Raw genomic sequence first — 20,089 nt, 5'->3', positions numbered from 1 at the left:
GACTTGCACTGCTCTATCTTTCTCATTTAAGAATCTCAGGCAACTCTCATTACCACAATAACAAATATACATTTCCTCAAATGACCTGCCTTTGAAACCAAGAATGACTGTTGTACAAAAGTAAAATACAGAGATCAAACAAACTAGTAAGTATGCCCAACTGTTAGTACCCTAACAGAGGGTACAGCAAGCCTTTCCCAAGGCTGTCAACTTCTCTTTGCCATCAATTTCTTGTAAGATGTAATCAGTCCCAGTCCTTGGCTAAAATACAGGCAAGCACTACAGACTGTACCTCTCCAAGTGAATTCTTGCACTTTTCTGTCAAAACAGGCAGAAAGCRCAAGTCCTCATTTAATGGTGTTCTGCCCTTCTGTCCAAAACTGAGCCAAAATTTAAAATTTACAAGATATATTGGAAGTAGTTATGAATAACTAACTGCTTTTCCTTCATCAACAGAAGAACACGATCTGCTGCAAAAATTAGACAAGTAGGTTGCTCTTTCAGTTACAAATGCCATGCWCTTTCTTTGACCTTGTTTAAACAATTCTGCTGCCTGACAAATAATTTCCAGGTATGTCTGGCCACAAGATAATGGTGTTACCCTAGCTTAAAAATAAGGCAGAATTTACATTTCTTTCCTCTTGGTAACAGCTTGACTTGGAACTGTGGGAGGCCTTTTGAGACARTGAAAAATAATCAGTCTCCTGCACAAAGCACTGCCCAGGCCAAGTTGCAGCTCTCCAATTTTCAAAAGTGGTCCAGGAAGAAGCCTGGTTTACAGTTTTACAAGTTATTTGGAATCAAGCATCTGGGATCATGCTGACTACCCCTATCCTTTATGGCTGGTTGCAAAGGACATTCCCAAACCCACCCTGCATTCCTCTCCACAGATCCAATGGAAATGCATGCAGAGGGCAAGGAAACTGGAGCCTGTCACCTTTTGCTGGGGATACCCCATAGCTGTTCTCACAGGAAAACTAGGTTCTCCTGGAGCACAGCACCGTAACTTTTCCATTGAAGAATGGTTATTAAGCTCATTGTATCTTAGATAAGGTTGCAGCAATGAAATAATGCAGTGATATGGGCAGCTTCATAGAAGCTAAAATGGGTGGCAAAGGCCAGTGATCATCCTGCAGGCACAGAGATGGMAGGCAAAAAAATGGAAATCCCTGAAGGGAGAGCAGGTCTTACACAGGCATAGGAGAAAGATATAATGGAACAAAATTGATAGCCTAGTAAAGTCTTTTTAGTGTCCAGTATCAGATTGCTTATTAGTTCAGGAAAAGTTCAACCTGTATAGGTTTCATACCTCTCTTAATCAGTAACTCAGCTGCAAGTTTCTAGATAAACATCTTTGTTCATCRTCTTATCAAAATTAACTAATTTTTCATATGGAAAAGATTAAAAAGAAGTATTTTCATTTCTTGAACAGCAGTATCTGTTGCAAATGTAAGTGCTTTACGGCACCTTGAATTTAATATATGAGGTATTTTTACACAGCACAACTAATTGATAGTTTAGTAATTCCAAGGTGGCTGGTGAGAAGGAAAACATCTGTTTTCCTAGCTGTAATAAAAACAAATACAATAAAGTCAAACATTGACAATCTATATTTTTTCTAGAAATAGTATACATTATAACAGAGGACAAAAGAATAAATTGACACTCAGAATCAATATCTCACAAATAGATATAAAACTAAAAAAAGATTGCGTACATCTCCATTGATGCCATACAAAGAGAAAAAAAAAAGTATTTCAAGTATAGTAATCCAGTGTATGGTGAAGTTTAAGGCTAACATTTTCAACCTTCAGAGCTGAATTTATACAGAACCCACCTAGGAACTCTCAGCAGCAGCTTTATTTCCATCAGATATGATCTCTTGCAGCTGACACTGACTTTTCAAGAGCTTCAAGGGATCAAACTCATTTTCACAAGACAGAAGTTTTTTCAAAATGTTACAAGTTTTGGCCAGAAATCAGGAAGAGGGATAGGTTTCACYGGAACATGTTGGTTCAGGAATGCTACTGCATCATTTCATATTCCCATTCTGTTTCTTAGGTGAGGGTTCCAGCTCCTAGCTGGACTGGCTCTACCAAAGCAGAGCATTTTATAATACCACACAGATATACTTGTGGTATGTTATGGGAAGGAAAAGCTGCGGGCATACATGTCAGCACTCGTCACTCAGAACAACTTAACACGCAGATGTATGATCCTAAATCATGCATGCAGTCAGCCCAAGGCATGGGAATYATGTTGGACAAGCTGCATTATGAGCTATTTGCAGGTAGGCAGTGGATGGCTCTGTAGAACTGAAAATAGCAGGCAGCCCAGGAACAGCAGTAGTCCCCAAAGCTGAACCTAGTGCATCTAACTGAAGACAGAAGATTATTTGCAAAAGTTACAAGTTGACAGACATCTATAGGGAAACTGCAGYTCCTAGAAGAGCACCACGAAACACTTGAACGGCAGCCCCAACAAGACAGAGTAGTAAAATCGCCTCCTTAAAATATAGCTAGAGAACTAGAGTTCTAAAGAGTAGCAGCTTTTTTTTTTGAGGAATGGTTAAAAGGATTTATTACAAATTCCAGTCTCTTCTAAAAAAATTAAATCTAAAAAATTAAAATTTCAAACCTCAAATGTAGGTCAATTTCTGCACATTGAAACGAGACTTTCAGTTTCYTGAAATCACTACAAAAATAGTTAATTTTGTCAGCCCAGAACAAGTGCCTGACAYTGAAAATGTTAGTCTTTACTGCGAGCTCCTCTGTGACCATATCACTCAGTATCTATAGTAAAGTAACACTAGAGGTCCCTTTTCAATCTCTTACAKTAAGAAACTCAGTATAGAGCACTAGACTTACCTCAGCTTTACTAATAATTCTTATTTCTACTCAAGAAAAGTAAAGTGTATCAACCTGCACCCCATTCTACTTTTGCCCCACATCTTGACCAGTGCTTTGGTATATACATCTATGTACATACTAGTCTCACATGTCAGAAGAATGGTAGGAGAAAGGCCAATTTCTGAAATACTTAAAATGTAAACAGTGTAATTCAGAGTATCAAAATACTTTAAAAAAACACCAGTCTAAACCACTGTAAGTGCCTTAATAACCATCCACCTGGACTGTAGGTGAATTCAGCTGTTAACTTTCCATTAGAGTGGCTTTAATTAATRTATAGTGCTAATTTCACACAAGTGTGCAACTACCTCTGTGTGAGACAGAAAGTAGGCCATCCCACAAGCCAGTAAAGAAAACTTGTGAAAAGGGAAGTTACAGTCAATACTAAGGATACCCCGTGGTGCTGTCATGATGCACTGCAAAATGGGAGGCATTTGATTCATGCACTCAGAGTGAACACCATCTTTAAACCTTTGGAAAGTAATTTTAAACATAAAGCCTTTTAATTGGTTCTTCTGGCATCTACAGGTTATGAGTTTAAAAATCTCTCTAAATTGCATGATTTCTTCTTAGGGTAAATATATGCCCTATGATGTCATACCATRTGAGTAATTATTTTGTTTAACATCTGTTATAGTTTAATGTCTAATGTTGTTCATAAAAGAGACTTAATTWGCTTAAATGTGATGTTGAACATTCAGTTAGTTGTAACATGCAGATCCAAATTGCTGCCTGAGGTGTTTCTCTGCCAAAGACAGTGTCATAAAGCTTAAAAAACAACTAAAAAGGAAGAAAAATAGTACACCTCACCTTGTACTAGGTAGAACATACAAAATTGTGGAAGGGCTGCAAGTAAGGCCAAGAGACTTGCCTTCTAATTGTGACTTTCCCAATGGCAACAGCACACAACTGATATGGTTCACAATTGCTGCAGTTAAAACAAGTAGTCTGGCCTTTTCATTCCTCTTCTGTTTAGGAAGGCTCTGAAGAGCAGCAAAAAAACTGAAGTTATTTGCCAACTCAAGAACACAACCTGAATGATTTGATCCACTTTTGGAAGGTTATCTTTGCAACCCTGAGGACACAAAGCATACATTTGTGTATACAGTAGATAAAGCCTAAGCTTACACAGTATACAAACCCTCAGTACAGGCTTTCTCTCTCTTGCAAGGGAAACTTCCAGTGTATTAGTGGTAGCTAGTCCCAGCATTTAACATATACAGACTAACAACTTTCTTTGACCTAGAAGTCATTCTGGTAAGTTCTGTTCCCTCTCTTCGGCCATTCTTCCTCCACCCATTTCAGCAGCACTTTCACAACATCAATTCTCTTATAAAATTTACAGAGATCAATCAGCTGCTCCACAGTCCGGTCACTATTCCGCAGCAAGAACTCCAAGGTGGGACTCTGGGGTTTTTGTTCAAGGAAACACAATTCATCATAAGTCATCCCCCACTTGCTTGCTAAATTTCTCCAGTTTTTCACTGTTGGGTGGCAGGGATCCAGYTTTAGCCTCACTGTGTACAACAAGTCCTCATCATTGAGCATGTCACTGATGGTCGGTGCACGGAATAAGCACAAGGAGCATGTGACATTTTCCTTGCAGGTTTTCTTGAGATCTGCAGTGAAAACCATTACACAGGAAGAAATTAGAATATATTGTGATTTCACCAGGAACAAGAAGTCAAAGGTGCAAAGGGTTGAGGAGCATTTTATTGCCGTGAATTTCCTCTGAAAAWGTCAGAAAAGCAACATGCAATGCCTTTCCTTATGAAGAAGTCAGAAAATTAACTTTCTAAAACTTCTCTCTTCACTACATTCAGAGGCTTTAATCCAAAGGACAGTAATTTTGAAAGTACTACATTTATACTTTTATAGAAAAGACATAGGATTCAATGTGTGAGCTAGGATAGTTCCCTTTTTTGTTTTTTGGAACAATGTAGCTTCCTTGAATCTGCCATAACCGTGCATTCCGTGCATCTTGTATACCTGTGTCGTAGAATAAAGGAAAAGGTTTTGTGCTTCTGACCTGCTGACTTCATAACACATACAATACCTGTACCTGCAGAGAAGAATCTCTGTTGACAGCTCCAGACAGAACTAACATCTAGTATTTTCACATAATGAAAAAGTAGAAATGTTCCTTTGTAAGGGCTCTAACAATAATAACTGTCCCTGTTCTAACAACAAAGCCTATTTTAAATGTACATCATGAAAAGGAATAAAGTACATACTCCTCCATCTGTGAGAAAAATAAAAATAACAAATTACTGGAAAGAGGTAGTGATATATTCTAAAATCTGCATCAAATACTGAAAATTGCCATTTAGAAATGTCCTACACACCATAGTCAGTATGTCCCCAAAACTGAGAACAATGTGGTTCTATCAGACTATAGTATATTAATAACCCATAAAAGCATGTACAAACCAGTTCTAGTCATACCTCTAGTCAAACTCTAATACCAAGATCTCCAACACTGCAGCAGTGTAGGACATGGTCTGAGTATTTTGGCTGCAGATACGACCCTATCTCTACCCACTCCTTTTTGAAAGCAGGGAGAATCTGGTATGTCCAAATAGTAGATAATGGACACAGCCTAGAAGCATTTTCTAAGGTTTCTGGGCTCCAGCCTCATTGTACAGCTTAAAACAGGGGAGTAACTAGTCCTACTGGAAGTGAAACTCTGAAAAAGGGGCTGATAATAATGAAAAGATTGATTAAAAACAACTGAAAACAGTGACACAYTTTGCAAGCACTAGATCAGAGGCCTGAATAGTATCCCTGGCAAGGGACAAATATGGAACTTAGTGCTATCTACTCATGAGGACAACAGTACCCATTAAGGCTGTTTGTCTGTGGGTTTTTGTGGCTCTTTTTTTTWAAATAAATTTATTTTCAGTAATTATTGCCAGATTGTGTGAAAATTCCATAATATAGTATCGGCATTTGTATTTTGTTTCTGAAGAAAGAACAGGTTATTGTTATTTTTGTAATATTGCTCATCAGATCTCTTTTTTTAGCAGGCCAAGGACAACTTCTGAAGTTTTCAACAAGTTAGGACATGCAGCAACAAGATTGTTGCACACACATAACTTCATACAAATACTCAGATTCCCTGTTAAAGGGAAATATGTTCTGGTGACATCTTTGATCACAGGTATTCCACAGGCCTTGCAGCTGTTCTAATGAATGTTCTAAAGGAGCAGGTATGTTAACACTTCTGTTCTTGYGCACATTAAACTCTTGCTGAAGTGAGACAAAACTTCCTTGTTTCATTCATACCAMCATTTTCTTATACAAACAAGGCAAAGTGAATATAATCCAATAAAATTTTTGGCTGACCCTAGAGGACAGGACAGCACTCTATCTGAATGCCCTCTTATTTACTCTGGCAGGGATGGCAGAGTAAGTTTTATCCTCCAACAGAAACAGGGAAGAAGAGGTAAAGAACACACTCTGTAAAAGGGCACAGATGAAAGTAAACAAAACTAAACCAAYCTGCTTCTTGTGCTATACCATCAGCAAGGCTATCAAAAGCATCATAAAGAATTCTGGTTTTCTAAGAAGCCCCTGTGTTAGACACTGACAAGCAAMTGATGACCTACCCAACTACTTGCATGATCCTAATGCTATGCGACAATGCTACATGACAAAGCTAGGACAACCTTCTTTACTAATAGGAAACTCTYAGTTTCTTACTGTTAGACTAAGAGAATTGTATATCATACACACATACCCTCCTCCCCAGCAGAACTTACACAATTTTGGGATAAGTCCTCAGAGCCTTCTGCCAGCTTCTGCTCTCTCCTAACAGCTCTTTACATATCACTTCTAAAGGCAGATGTACTAAATGTATTTGGAAAGCCCAACTTACAAATTTTGTCTTGTCTGCATTATTGATTGCCATCCTCTTAGAAAAAAAGGGGAAGGTGTAAATGACACTGGTAATGAAATGAGCTCCATACGCACTAATTACCCAGGCAGTTATTTGTTATGACAAATAGCAGTTTTTTAAAAACCCCTTACAAATAAAACCTAGGAATAAAATACRTAGAACAATAAAGCTGACATATTACCTGAAAGTGATTTGTCAGTATGGTTTTGTGTGTCTGTGTCTTCTGGCTATAAAGCAGAAAACAAATATAAAGTCAAAATAAAACAATGTAATTGAACACCAGAATAAAGTATTTGACTAATTTACAACTGGCAGGAGATTACTTAAAAGAATCCCAAGCTACTTGTAAAGTCAAACAGGGAACAYACATATCGTTTTGAGGAATTACTGATCTGCAGTCTTTTCAGGCAGCATTTCCATGCTTTGCTCATAAAACTGCCCAGTTGGTTGTATTCACTGAACAACAACATTTTTATTAATGATATGTTATATCATTGCACCTTTTGAGTAACTTTCTCTTAAACCCTCAACAGCTGTTTCATTCATCTGGTTTGATTAAAAAGATTTTTTAAATTATTTGCAAAGTAAAAACCAAGAATTTTACCTGTAACAAGCAGCAGTAAGGGATTGTTTCATTGATCTAGGTGAAGTGGAGAAGTTGGGTTTTTTTTACAAACTTCTTTACATACATAGGAAGCTTCTATAAACAACAGATGGACGTAAACATTTCTGAGGCTCACATCTAACCCYGCTCTTGTTTGAAGTTAACATTCCCTCAGTGTTTTTTGAGTGCTAATTAAAGATAATGAAATACTTAGCAATCTAAGACTCTAACACACTTCGTAACATTTCAATCCTACTACTTAGCAACACCTAAAAACTGGAAGGACAACCCCTTGATTGTAGAACTGYGGCAAACTGCAGCTGCCTTTACTTCAACTATGCAGATGGGGAGCCGGGTGAAATAGCTTTCTTCTGTAGAGGATTTAAAGATGAAAGTAGAAGGGGCTTTTCCCCTTAGATAGCTGCAATGAAGTACTGTTGATCTTTTTGTATTGTGTCATTCTTCCAAAACTGTAACAGCAGGCTTCTTAATTTTGCAGGTTGTGCATACAAACATGGGTAACAATATCATGTAATAAGATACTCTAGTCCTACCTGCTACACCTTCTTTACTAAGAAATCCACTAAAAATAGAATASAGACAGTTTCAGTTGCTGTGGTGAACTTGCATACATTTACAATCTAATTACAAAGAAGGTGAACTCTCTCCAAAATATTTACAGACTTTGTTCAGAAAGGAAAAATTTGCATASTGTTTTCAGCATTTCTTTAATCCCTGGAAACTGCAAGACCACACATGCAACATCAAAATGTCTGGTCTCTGCTCAAGAGACATCTAACACGGCACATCGGCACATGCTAATTTCAACTGAATAAGCTCTGCCATTATCTTCTAGTATTTCTTTTTCTACCTTCTAGTATTTCTTTTTCTACCTACTTCCAGCTTTATCTGGACAGTGCTTTTTAAACACAAACTTGGCCTTCATGGCAACCTTTGAGCACCTGAAGTTTAAGAAAAATTAAATCTGAAGTTCCTGATTACAGTAATTGTCTCCACTCCCATAAATTCCTTAAAAAGGAAGAATGTTATTACTGAGCCTCAACGAGCAAACTCCCAAAAGGGTAACTCACTGGGGAGAATAAGGAACTTGGCAACACAGCTCAGCCTCCTCAGAGACCTACTTCAAAAGAAATAAACAAGCAAATCTAAAAAGAAAAAAAAAAGGCAAAGCAAAAGCAGATACTGTTCACTTAACTGCTGTCCTGACCTTCATTTCCCAGACTTTATCAATTCATTAAAGTTCAAACCTTATTGTGAAAGCTAATATCTAAGTGTCCTTATGTCATTATACATGCCTCATGAGGCATAAAAAACAAGAGTGGGTAGTACTGGAAAAAGWACAAAGAAAAGCAGCAATACTTACCTGTGCCATGCATCTGTTTTCAAAATTCCTATTTTTACCGATCAGTCATTATCCACTTTTATCAAGTCAGATGCACTCAGGTTTATTCAAGATCATTTTCTTGTAATGTAATTGCAATAAGACAATGTAGTGTTACTGCCCAGGAAATGAAGGCATTAAGCAAGAATATTTTTTGCCCACAATGAAGATCCAATCATCCTCTACAGGTCTAATCAAAGTGAYAAATTTGTGTACAGTATGAAGGTARGCAGAAAGTTTTCCAGCTCTGTGSAACCATTAACAYCCTAATATACTGAATTAYCTTTATAGGGATTCTAAGCTGCCAATAAATGCTCTCTTCTTGATGATGGGAATGAACAGGTATCTCCATCATCTGTAACATGCATACCAAACCCACGTTTGTTTCTAATGCAATTCAGCTGGGACTCTGACATTAGGAACTCCTTTTAATTCTTCATCTTGCTGGAAAATGCTCATTCATTTCTTCAAGTTTTCTGCTCCACCCAAAGAGAATCAATTTGAAATTCAGCAAATAACATTTACTTGAAAGATGGCAACCATGGAGCATGGGAGTCACTCAGCATTGCCCTTCCTACRGAAATCCTAAGATTTCACAAAAAGTGGACAGTGTTTCAACTACRGGAAGAGCAGCGTCCCAAAATCAAAGCAAAACAATCAAATGCCTCCCTAAGGGCAAAATCTAGGCTTCCTTATTTCTTCACTTTTTCTCTGCCCTGGCTTTATTTTCACCAGGAAAGAGGGACAGTATRTGTGATGCCTTAACTATTTGCTGGCTTTTCTTCAGAGCATCTATGCATTGATTGACACCTATTTAAACTAAAAAGTGCAGGTAATGATAAAATAATCTTTTTTTCTCTCTTTTCCACAAAAGCTCCCTTCAATGAACTCTTGAAAATAAAGCAAATTTCTGCTCTGTTTTACTGAGTAATTTTGAGGTCTCCAGATATTGTCTGAAAACGTATTTATTTATTAACATAATTACTTAACTAACAGCAACAACTTAGTTCACGTKCAAGTATCATTTTTCTTACCTGTTGGATTAGGCCAGAATCTGATGTAAGGGTCTTGATGTTCACAGATGCAATTTCCAAAGTAACTTGGTCTGTTAGATATTCCTCATCTAAGGCAAAGAGTGTGAAATACTGGTCTTCCACTCRAACAAAAATTCAAATAGTAAGACTATCAAACATAAATTATAGTATAGGTGTCTAACATAAAAACTTTAAYTCCGTATCATGATCAAACACTGGGAACTGTTAGATTAAAAGTCCAAAATATTAAATCAGCAGAGACTGTAASAATCCTGCAGAGCATGACTGTGAGAACAAATTTAATCCTTGCAGAGATTAGAGTAGCAGTTGTTTTCTAAACAAACACCACACTATTTTTAAAGGAAGAGTCATGTTCTGCTTTCAGAAAGCTGACTGTAGAATATTAACAGAACCAATACATCCAAATAGGCTGAAGATGACTGTTCACAAGTCACTTTAATTTTTTATTTTGCTTTTCTCATCATATTTCAAATGATAGTTAAAATATGTACTGCATAAATATTTACCTTTTATTGTACCCCTTTGTGAACTGGACTCATCCTACTGATTTCTACTACACAGGAATTTGTTGAAGAGCTGAAATAATCCATTTCAAAATGTGTTTATGAACTGCCCTGGGAGTCCACTGAAAAGAACAGCATTCCCTAGGACAAACTCCAATAACCTTTCAAGCACCACTTCAGCCCTCAAAATGGGATAAAAATGATACATAAACCCTTTGTGAACCTTGTGCAAATGGACAAATTTCACTCTGTATGATTTGTAAGGTCCTCCTCATCAAACCRTTTGCATAATTCCCCTGAGTCAGGTGTTGACCAAGCATTAACACAAGCTCATAYAGGGTTATATTCTACATGTTTTCATATACAAGAATGCTCCATGCGGGTGACTACATCTGTAGAGCTCCTATGTTTCCATTTGTTGTTTGTCTAATTGTAAGATCTCATTGAAGAACCTTTATTATCTTTATGAATCATCACATAACATAAAGAAGCCATATTTTCTTATCTCACTCAAGAAATTGATCTGAATCAGAGAATTCATCCTTACACTTGCAAGAAAAAAAAAAAAAAACATATTATTTTCCTTGTTTTCTGATTTTGTAAGACTGTTCAAAGATATTTCAACCCCGGTAGAGTCAATGTTTAGCAAGGAACATCATTATTTTTTATGACTGTATGACTGTAGTTCCAGAGAAAACAACAAAAAAACCCAAAGGAAAACAAAGTCTGTCTGAAAACGGAGAGCATATGCATCAAAACTGTGGAAACAATGTGTGAAATTTGTTCTATATTTGAGTGGAGGCAGAATTATAATCAAATCATTATAAATACCAAGATTACCCCAGCAAGATAAAAAGTTCCCTCAACTCCRTTTTATTTCATAACTGGTAAAGGGTGCCAAGAGCTTTAATAAGTTAAGGCTCCAAAATGGCCCATTAATTAATTGACCAATGAAGCAAAAGACAGCTACTCTCACCAATGTACTGTCTGTTCAAACATTAAATCTGAAGCAAACATAACTGTGTTATGCAGAATCAGACCAGCACATCTGTTACAATTTTTAGTTCACAGACTCGTATGTCTAAACCTGCATTTTTATAGAAATAGCTATGAAAAGCCATTCTCAGAAAAAAAATTAAATTTTAAGAGGTATTAATATCATATTCAGCTTCAAAGGGGAAATGTCAAGCTATGTAAGCAATTGTACCTTCTTACACTTAGTAAGAGGAAGTAAAAATGAAAATTAAATATAAACCAAGTTTACTTCCTTTTTACAAAAAGTACTGACCTTTCTACTTATGTCTTAGCTCTCCCTTTTAAATTAGGTGCATTTGGAATACGCAATTTTGTATTTCAAACCACCTTAACAAATGTGAAATTTAGGAATTTGYCTAATTAATTCTGAGGAGGACTTAATGTCACAAGTGAAAAATAAAACCAGAACATGGAAAAGAAGGTTCCAGTGTAATTGCTTTAGTGCTAATAAACAATTTTGAAGGACAAAACCACTTGCCTGCAAATAAACAGAAACTAGTTTATGACTTCAAATAGTCTTCATTCCACATTATCCTTCTCTGCTGAGCAGCACTTTTGAGAAGATGCTTATTTCCTCTGTCTGGCTTCCTCAGGACCAGAATAATCTCCAACCTTCCTTTAACCCCAGTGGTACACTGCTCACACTGCTCAGCAGAGGTTTCCATTGTGACTAGCCTGGTTTCCTGTGTCTGTCCCACTGCAGAYCTGCTGTGCAACACACGATGGAGAACACACAACCTGCAGAGTGCTTCTCAACTAAACCCCTGCCAGTGCATTCCCTGGACAAAAGTCAATGGTGAAGCCTGAGATGACAACAAAAAAAATACCCCATGTGTCAAGGAAACAAAGAGGATATGAACACTGTGTAATCCATGTATTTGACTTCAGAACCTGCACTCCCTCGCTCATTTTCAGCAAGGAGAGGCAGGAACCTATGCAGAGTGGACCTAATAGCAGGTTCCCCAGTAGATGGTTTTAACACCTGCTGAAGGTAAAGACAGGATGAATAGTTGACTGGTTTTAAGGCTGCAAATGAAGTCAGAGGCAAAAGACCTGCAAGGTATTTCTTGATTGTATTTCTAACAACCTGAAGGCACTGGTAATCCTTCAAAGTCACCTTCTAACATCATGATGTCTCTACCGTCTGTTGTCTGAACCCTGTCTTTCAATGACACCACTGTTTTCCTTTCAGACTGAGAACTCAGATCTTCTGATGATCGTTTTAGACTGACTTTTAGATCAAAACCAAGCTTTGGAAGGAAATTTCAAAAGTTAGATGTACACACCAAACTGACCTTAAAAATAAAGAAGAGGGCATTACATTTAAAATATAAATATATAGGAAAAGTAAGAGCAGTTCAATTTGTTGGGTAATACCACAGGTTTATTGCATGTAACAACACAGATCAATGATATCTGAATAAACAAAATTCACAATACTTACCTTTAGGTACTCCTGTGTCTTGGACAGGATATTTTTCAGTCTGCCAAAGAAAGGCAAGAAACAGAGATGTGTGTTATTTTGAGTGTAATTGTGCTGGAGAAAGAGTATTTATATACTTATAAAATGCATTTTTATAAGTGCATAATTATAATTGTATCTCTCAAGTCGCTACTAGCTGATCTGTTCACCATCAGATACAGTAACACTTTGTGGAAACTGAGATGCTATTAACACTACTGATTAGCACATGAACAAGTAATAGAGATTGCTGCTTTGATCCAACATTTTTAAAGCTATTTTTAGTGAAAATGCAGAGATTAGAAAAGCAATTTTATACTGAAGTAGAAAGATAATCTTGAAAAGGTAATACATGCCAGGWGGAACAGAGATTACTTCAAATTCTCTTTTAGCAGATTCACCTTTTAATAAAATGCTACTGCATTGAAGGAAAAGAAATGTTTTCCCCTTCTGCTTCAAATTTAAATAGCCACTAAGGTGTAAGCTGTCATTACTGAGTTTAGGGAGATAGCTACCAATTCCCAGGTGTGTTATAACTTACTATTATACCTGAAATTAACCTCCTTCTCTATGACCATCACTCTTATGTAAAAGTAGCAACAGCTTTTATAGAAAACCACATTTTAAAAAGCCTTCATAGAATTTCTTATTACTTCTAYTCCCACTTCGGCACGAGACTGGGATGTTTGAGATCCCCACACAAGTGGTGCTCGTACGGCAGCGAGCACCAGAGGGAGCGGTTTGCTCCCTCCCGAGGCTCATCCGCGCCTGCCCAAGGCACTGCTGGCGGGTCCTGCCTTTCCACGGCTTCAAATCAGCTGCAGGAAGGAATAAGAGCTTAGTACCATTGAAACTGTAAGCCCTAGGTGGGTTTTTTTATCCCTCCAAACTGTATAGACAGAAGAACGYCAGCACCAGTTTTTCTCAACTGTTGGGGTTTTTTAAATTAAAGGGATGGCACTGCCACAGCCTCTGGAGGTTATGACGTGGACAGCTTCACTGRTACCATCCAATTCAGCTGATGCACCTGTTGGTATTTTCATTTACCGTTTAACTGCACAGGATAGTAAATTAATGTTTGTTTGTGCAATCATATAGATAAACTAAATCCTGTATATTCACTCACAGTTTGAGTTAGCATCCTTGAATGTTTTACCTCACAGCCACACAACATAACCATAGAGAGCTATAATGACTTACACTGCACTAGATCAGAAACACATACCATTGTTAAGGAAAGAGTGCTTGGATCCGTATCCTCCACTGGCTCTTTTGCTGCATGATCTGCTGGAAGTAAGAAGGCTTTATCAACCCATAATAATCAAAGTATTTCTGCCAGTTCATATTTTTCTTCTTTGTCTCACCAAGATAAAACACAACCATGCAGCCATTACATGCATTACATTGTATTTCCACACGAAAACATGACAAACTGGAAAATATCAGAATTACTAGCAGAGAGATGAGAAGCCACATGCAACAAGGAAAACCAACTCTAAGCTAACAAAAGATGGACTTAAATGAAAATCCTAAATTATTTTTAGGGAAAAAAAATCACAAAACATTTCAGCAAAAAATAATAAAATCCAATAATTTTTTAAAAGCTAAATTCTGTTCTCCTATTGACAGCATTCCATTTTTTCCTCAAAGAAATAATTCAAACAGGAAACAAACATACCCACTACAACAAAAATTAATACTATAACAAACACCAGATCAAAATAGAAAATAAAAAATACTAATAAAAATACATTTGAGGAAAATACTAATTATTTGTATGCAAAAGAACTATAAACTTCAACTATATTAATATCCTATTCCTAGTCTCACTGTTTTTCCAYTCAAACCAAGTGGCAAAGCATGCACCTTATGCTTGGTTTATTTTGAAGGACTTTCAGCTCCTCCTTACAGATTCTTAGTTGAATTAAAAGAAGAAATAAAGCAAAAAACCAACCAACCAACCAAAACAAAACAAAACCCCAGCACTTCCCTTTTCCCTTGTAAGAGGAGCCTTGAGGTAGATGAATGCAGACCCCACAGAATGTCCATGCTTGGTGAACCTGTCCACTGTAATTATGGTAAGGGCTTTGTCCCCTATCCTCTGTTACATCTCCAAGATATCACCAAGGTACATTTCTACACTGGTAACTTATTTTACACAATCTAATCCACTGGAAAAATGGGAGAAGCTCAGAAAATACAGGAATTTTAAAYGAGGACTTGAAAGACCCAAGGGTATCTCTACAAGAGGTGATGGGTTACAGTGTGGTACCTTTGACTCCTGCTTTCTAGGTCTCACACATAAATACAGWCATGGGAATCTATGACTCTGCATCYTTCTKGCTTAGCATCCATCCTGAGAAGTATTTAAAATTTGTATTTCATTCCCTATACCTCAATTGCTTCCCTTTCTTTACTAGYTCTTTATGAAGAATGTTAACTTCCATTGTTTTGTTCAGGTTGCAGAGCACTACCAAGTCCCAAGATTTTTTGTAAGTGGCATATATGTGTATGAGTATTTRTACCTAAGATTAGACTCCACCTATTGGACTGCAGATCTTTTTGACCACTGATAATAAGCAGTTAATCTGAAAAGCACAGAGCTAGTATTTTAYTGTGAATGAGGCAATTAGAATGCCCCTTCTCTCTTTCCCACAGGCATCTCCRCCAACATTCTGCAGCTCATGTCATACAGCCGGACACAGGTGCACAATGCAGTAGGGAGGAAAGTTCTCTGTTTATCTCAGATGTAACCCATCCACAGTTTTGCATGCTGAAAGGCCAACAGGAAATGAAGCTGTCATCTGACTGACTGATTTCATGGTTACTTTAASAGACAGCTTCATAACAACATTACCTGAAATCCCTCAGAAAAACACTACTACCATACTTGCCACTGACAGGATACAGACACTGGACCACATTTACTTCCCCACACTTCTGCAGGGAGCCACAAGAGARCTGACTCAGATGGACATAAATCAGCATGTGCACATTGACTCAGACAGACGTAAATCAGGTTCAGTGGTTGCTCCTGAAGCTCATTTCTGCCACACAGCACCTGCATGCTGCTAAGCAGCTGCCACAGCTCTGCCAGTCTGCAAGAAGAGCAGCAGAGCTGTACCAATCCCCACCTTTTCTCTGTTCAATACTGCTACTATAATGGGGTTGCAATGCTCTGCACTTACCAGTGCAGTTTTTCTGCTTTTCATCCTTGCATTGGGAAGAAGTCTGAAAGTGAGTTTTAGAGACCTCAGCATTCTGACCTTTAAACAAGAGGGGGCTCACAAAGTACTAAGTAGTAGCAGGTCTTCCCTTCTGTTATGGTTTTTCCCTATAACACAATCTTGATGCCACTGGTAGTGATTGAAGCATGTCAGGTTGGCTGTAATTACACAGTTCAACCATAAATGCAAGACCTTTTACACACCAAGGCTGGACATAAACACTAATACCTTAACTTAGCACAACTTAAACAAGCGATCACCCTAACACTAATGTTGTTCATAGAGATGAACCCTTCAATGACACTCATATATAAATGTTGCTTTGACTAGAGGCCTGTGAATTTCATATTAGAATAGGATGCGAAAATATGGCAAATTACATTAGAATATTCCGTTCACTGAAAAAATCTAAGTCCATCGGCACTTGTGCGTTTTTGTTTATTGTTAACTACTCAAAACTTTGCCTCCGTCTGAGCAGATAGGCAGGGGAAAATCTGTATGCTGGCACACCACAGGTGAGGTACTCAAAAGTCATTTGCACTATTACCTATTTAAGTTAATGCATGTGGATTTTTTTAGCCACCCGAACTCTGGAATTCTAAGGAAACGTCTCTAAAAAGGTCTTTATAATATGCTGTTAACTTACACGCTAAATACCGGAGCAGGCTTGACAAGACAAGTTGCACTAAATCACATCAGCAGAGCACATGATAAATTACAACCATACTTAATTAGCGTGCGCGGAGGGGGAAGGGAGCAMCTAACAAACTCTTTTCAACCCGGCCGAGGCTACGCTCCTCACCTGGCTCCCGGGAGCCGCAGCCCCGGGTCAGCCCGGCCCGGGAGGGGCGCCTCGGGCCGCACCCCGCGCATCGCCTGTCCCCGACCCCTGCGGGCCCCGGCAGCGATCGCCGCCCCTCGGGGCACCCCCGCCCGTCCGCCCGCCCGATTCCCACGGCGCCGGCCTCACCTGGGGGCAGCGGGTCCTGCGGAGCGGCCATGGGGCACGGCGGGTCCCGGGCCGAGGAGCGCGACGCACCCGGAACCACCGCCCCGCCGCGCCGCCCCCTTCCTGCGCCGCCCCGCCACAGGTAGGGCGCTCCCGGGAGGGACGGAGCGAGGCAGGGCGGTCCCACCCCTGCCCGTCGCGGTGCGACACACTCCGGGATAGAAAGCGCGTTCGCCGGGAACCCGCATTTCCCAGCTCCCGCAGATACGTCGGGTTGCACGGAGGTGCGGGAGGCGCTCCGCTGTGAAAACGCCGTGTTTCGCTGAGAACACAGRCACGGGGTGCATATACAGCTCGTCGAGTAGTGCTAGTTCGGACCTAAAAGTGCGCTACTTCAACAACATGCAATCGAGTCCTCGCTCTCCTGTTCTTGCGGACATTTACGCGCTTAAATCACTGCCCTCAGACAGAGAAAGGCGATCTCCATTAGGGCTTAAGGTGCATCTGCAGGTGGCTCAGCCTGCACGGACAGAGTTTACAAACGCAAGTGCTGCAAAGCAACAATCATAAACTTCMCCGGCTTCTCACAGATACTTAAAATTCGTCCTCTTATGCTACAGACACATCAGCTATCATGACGCTGTTAAATTTTCGGATGTAACTGATTTGAGACCCGACTGTCATCGCTGGCAAATTCTCTCACAGACGGTTTCAGTGTAAAGTAATACAGGCTTCTTAAATGGGGTCTGGCCATGACATTACTCTCTAAGTAAGAACTATTATGTATTGCTATTTATTGTGCAATGCAAGCAAAAGAAGCCAGCACAACAAAATTTGCCATTCTAAAGATCACATTTGTGAGCCACCTCTTTATGAAAGAGGTAAATTTACAGACAGATTCTGTTCCGTTGCACTGAGACAGCTCAAATTCAGCCAGCTGGCTTACACTGGCATAACTAAAAGTAGCCTTTGGTCCATTAAGCATTAAAATTGAGTGCTTTTCCATGGATTATTTTCCATCTCTCGTGCATGTTACAAATAATAATTAAAAAAGATAAAGATTAAATTGCTCTTATTTTCAGAATTTAAATTGATAACAGTAGYTGTCATCCTGTTATTCGGCTTTTTGCTAACATCAGTAATATTAATGTTGTTCAATGATTCTCTTACTGAATTTGAGAATTCTTTAAAAGAACAAGCCTGAGAGGAGAGCTCTTATGATGTAYCTCTGAATCATCCTATGGGTGAAAGTACTAACGTGATATTTAGAAGATTCAGAGCATCATCCTTATTTCATCTGAGATAAATGGAGGCTTTGCCATTGGCTTTAACACACAAACATGTACATATATTTCTAAAAATCTTACTCTCCAAGGTACAGCTAACAGATGACTGAGACCTCTGCAATTCATGATGTGTAAAAAACAAAGAAATTTTTTTTATGCATTTCATTGGAGTCCAACTGTTCAAGGTGTCAGCTGATTCTCATTTCTTCCACATTAATATTGAAACTCATTCTCAAAGAATAGAGGCTAGTTTAAAAGGGTAGTACCTTTTAAAGTGTAATTAGACTAGTCTAATTAGAAATAAAACTGCTGATTCTGTGTTTCCCTAGATTTCCTTAGTGGCACAGTTTTTAGTGGTGGATAATTAGTCTGAGAGCAGAAAAAGTGTATTTTTATTTACACAGATCTGCACAAATATAGACTAATAATTGGAGTCTCTTCCATWACTGTGAGGAATGACATAGCCACAGCAGAGCTAAGAATTCTCTGTATTTTAAAGCTGCCTGATTTATGCTTCAATAGAACAAATGCCAATATTATCCTGAGGATTTCTATGTATGTATTTCCTCTGAGTGTTGTTCAAAAACTACTGGCTTTAACCCCAAAACTAGACAGAGTGACTGCAAAATCTTTGGGGAAATGTATTTAYAACCTACATAAAAATGTATCCATTGATTTCCTTCAAAATATCCCTAGTGTACTATTGTTACACAGATGGCTCTAAACTAGAGAAGGCTACAAAACATTGGTGTTGTGGGTTAAGCCAGATTTTACAACCAACATGGCATTTGCTCTTCTCATAACTTATAACCTGAAGTCTTCCTACTATAGGATGAAAAAATTATTTCAGTAAAGAATAACAAAATATTTTAAGTGGAACGACACTTGTGCCAGCAGCCAAAGCTGATTAATGTTGTTTAAAATAATGTATTTTAAAAAGTATATCTATAAATTACATTTGCTTTCCAMTTTGCAGCAGATTTTAAACAAATTATTTATGAAGAACTCTTCAAAATAATGAAATGTAATAATAAAAGAGAATAGTCTAGATAATACTAGTGCTTTAATACTTAGATTACTCCTCGTAATTTAAGAGTTTTTTCCACAGTACTGAAGGAGGAGACTGCAATTACTTACAAACATCTCTAGAGCACTGTTAGCAGTAGAGATTAATTTGACTGTTGCATGCCTGTTCTTGTATTATTCTTTAATGAGTGTTGTAGAAATCTTTGTTACTTAACTGGCTGACCAGTGCAGAAAGCCAGGAATTGTTTTGGCAAAGCTAAATAAAACTGTATCATAAAAGCTAAGTCCACATAAGACAAGTTTAAGCAACGGCCTTCTGTAGAATGCTGGACTGATTTTCTCATCAAATTTCTAGACTTAAGTAATCTATATCTTACCTCGGTATAACCCTATAAACTACAATACGCGCATCACTAACCGTAATGGGAAGAGTTCAGGATTTTGTAAATTGCCACTCAAATACAGAATTAATGATTTCAGATAGTTTTCACAAATCAAGTCTATGCAGATCTCACTTCTCTTGGCCCCATCAAAAACCCCAGCCATCTTTGATGAGGACAGAGGCTTTTCTCAAAGATCTACAAATATCTGGTAATATATAACTGGAGAATTTATGGTTTGAAATAGCAATTAATCCACAATCTCAAGGGGCTTCCCCCTTCTGAGCACAAGACAAAAGCATGGACAATATATTCCTCTCCAGAAAAATATTGCTGTATCCCAACAGCAAAAA

The 20,089-nt window shown here is 38.3% G+C and overlaps 1 protein-coding gene across 4 annotated transcripts; it reads right to left on the bottom strand.

The window, feature by feature from the left end:
• Window positions 1-1,587: 1,587 nt before the first annotated feature.
• On the bottom strand, window positions 1,588-17,184 carry EDARADD (EDAR associated via death domain). Of its 4 annotated transcripts, none has more exons than XM_057389723.1 (6): window positions 17,066-17,184; window positions 14,094-14,155; window positions 12,851-12,890; window positions 9,848-9,969; window positions 6,989-7,034; window positions 1,588-4,528 (listed from the first exon to the last, which is right to left on the bottom strand). In XM_057389723.1, exons 1-6 carry the CDS (start codon window positions 17,094-17,096, stop codon window positions 4,152-4,154), a joined length of 678 nt encoding a protein of 225 aa, XP_057245706.1. In that variant the 5' UTR covers window positions 17,097-17,184; the 3' UTR covers window positions 1,588-4,151. The 4 variants fall into 4 exon arrangements, with proteins under 4 accessions (XP_057245706.1, XP_057245707.1, XP_057245708.1 ...); XM_057389724.1 differs by having other exon boundaries at window positions 14,094-14,152; XM_057389725.1 differs by having other exon boundaries at window positions 9,848-9,936; window positions 17,066-17,183.
• Between the last annotated feature and the right edge of the window lie 2,905 nt (window positions 17,185-20,089).

This window comes from Malurus melanocephalus, unplaced genomic scaffold (assembly GCF_030028575.1).
Source record: "Malurus melanocephalus ecotype Western Australia unplaced genomic scaffold, MMel_1.1 scaffold_19, whole genome shotgun sequence".
NCBI classification, from domain to species: domain Eukaryota; kingdom Metazoa; phylum Chordata; class Aves; order Passeriformes; family Maluridae; genus Malurus; species Malurus melanocephalus.
This window is presented reverse-complemented; position numbering and strand designations above follow the sequence as displayed.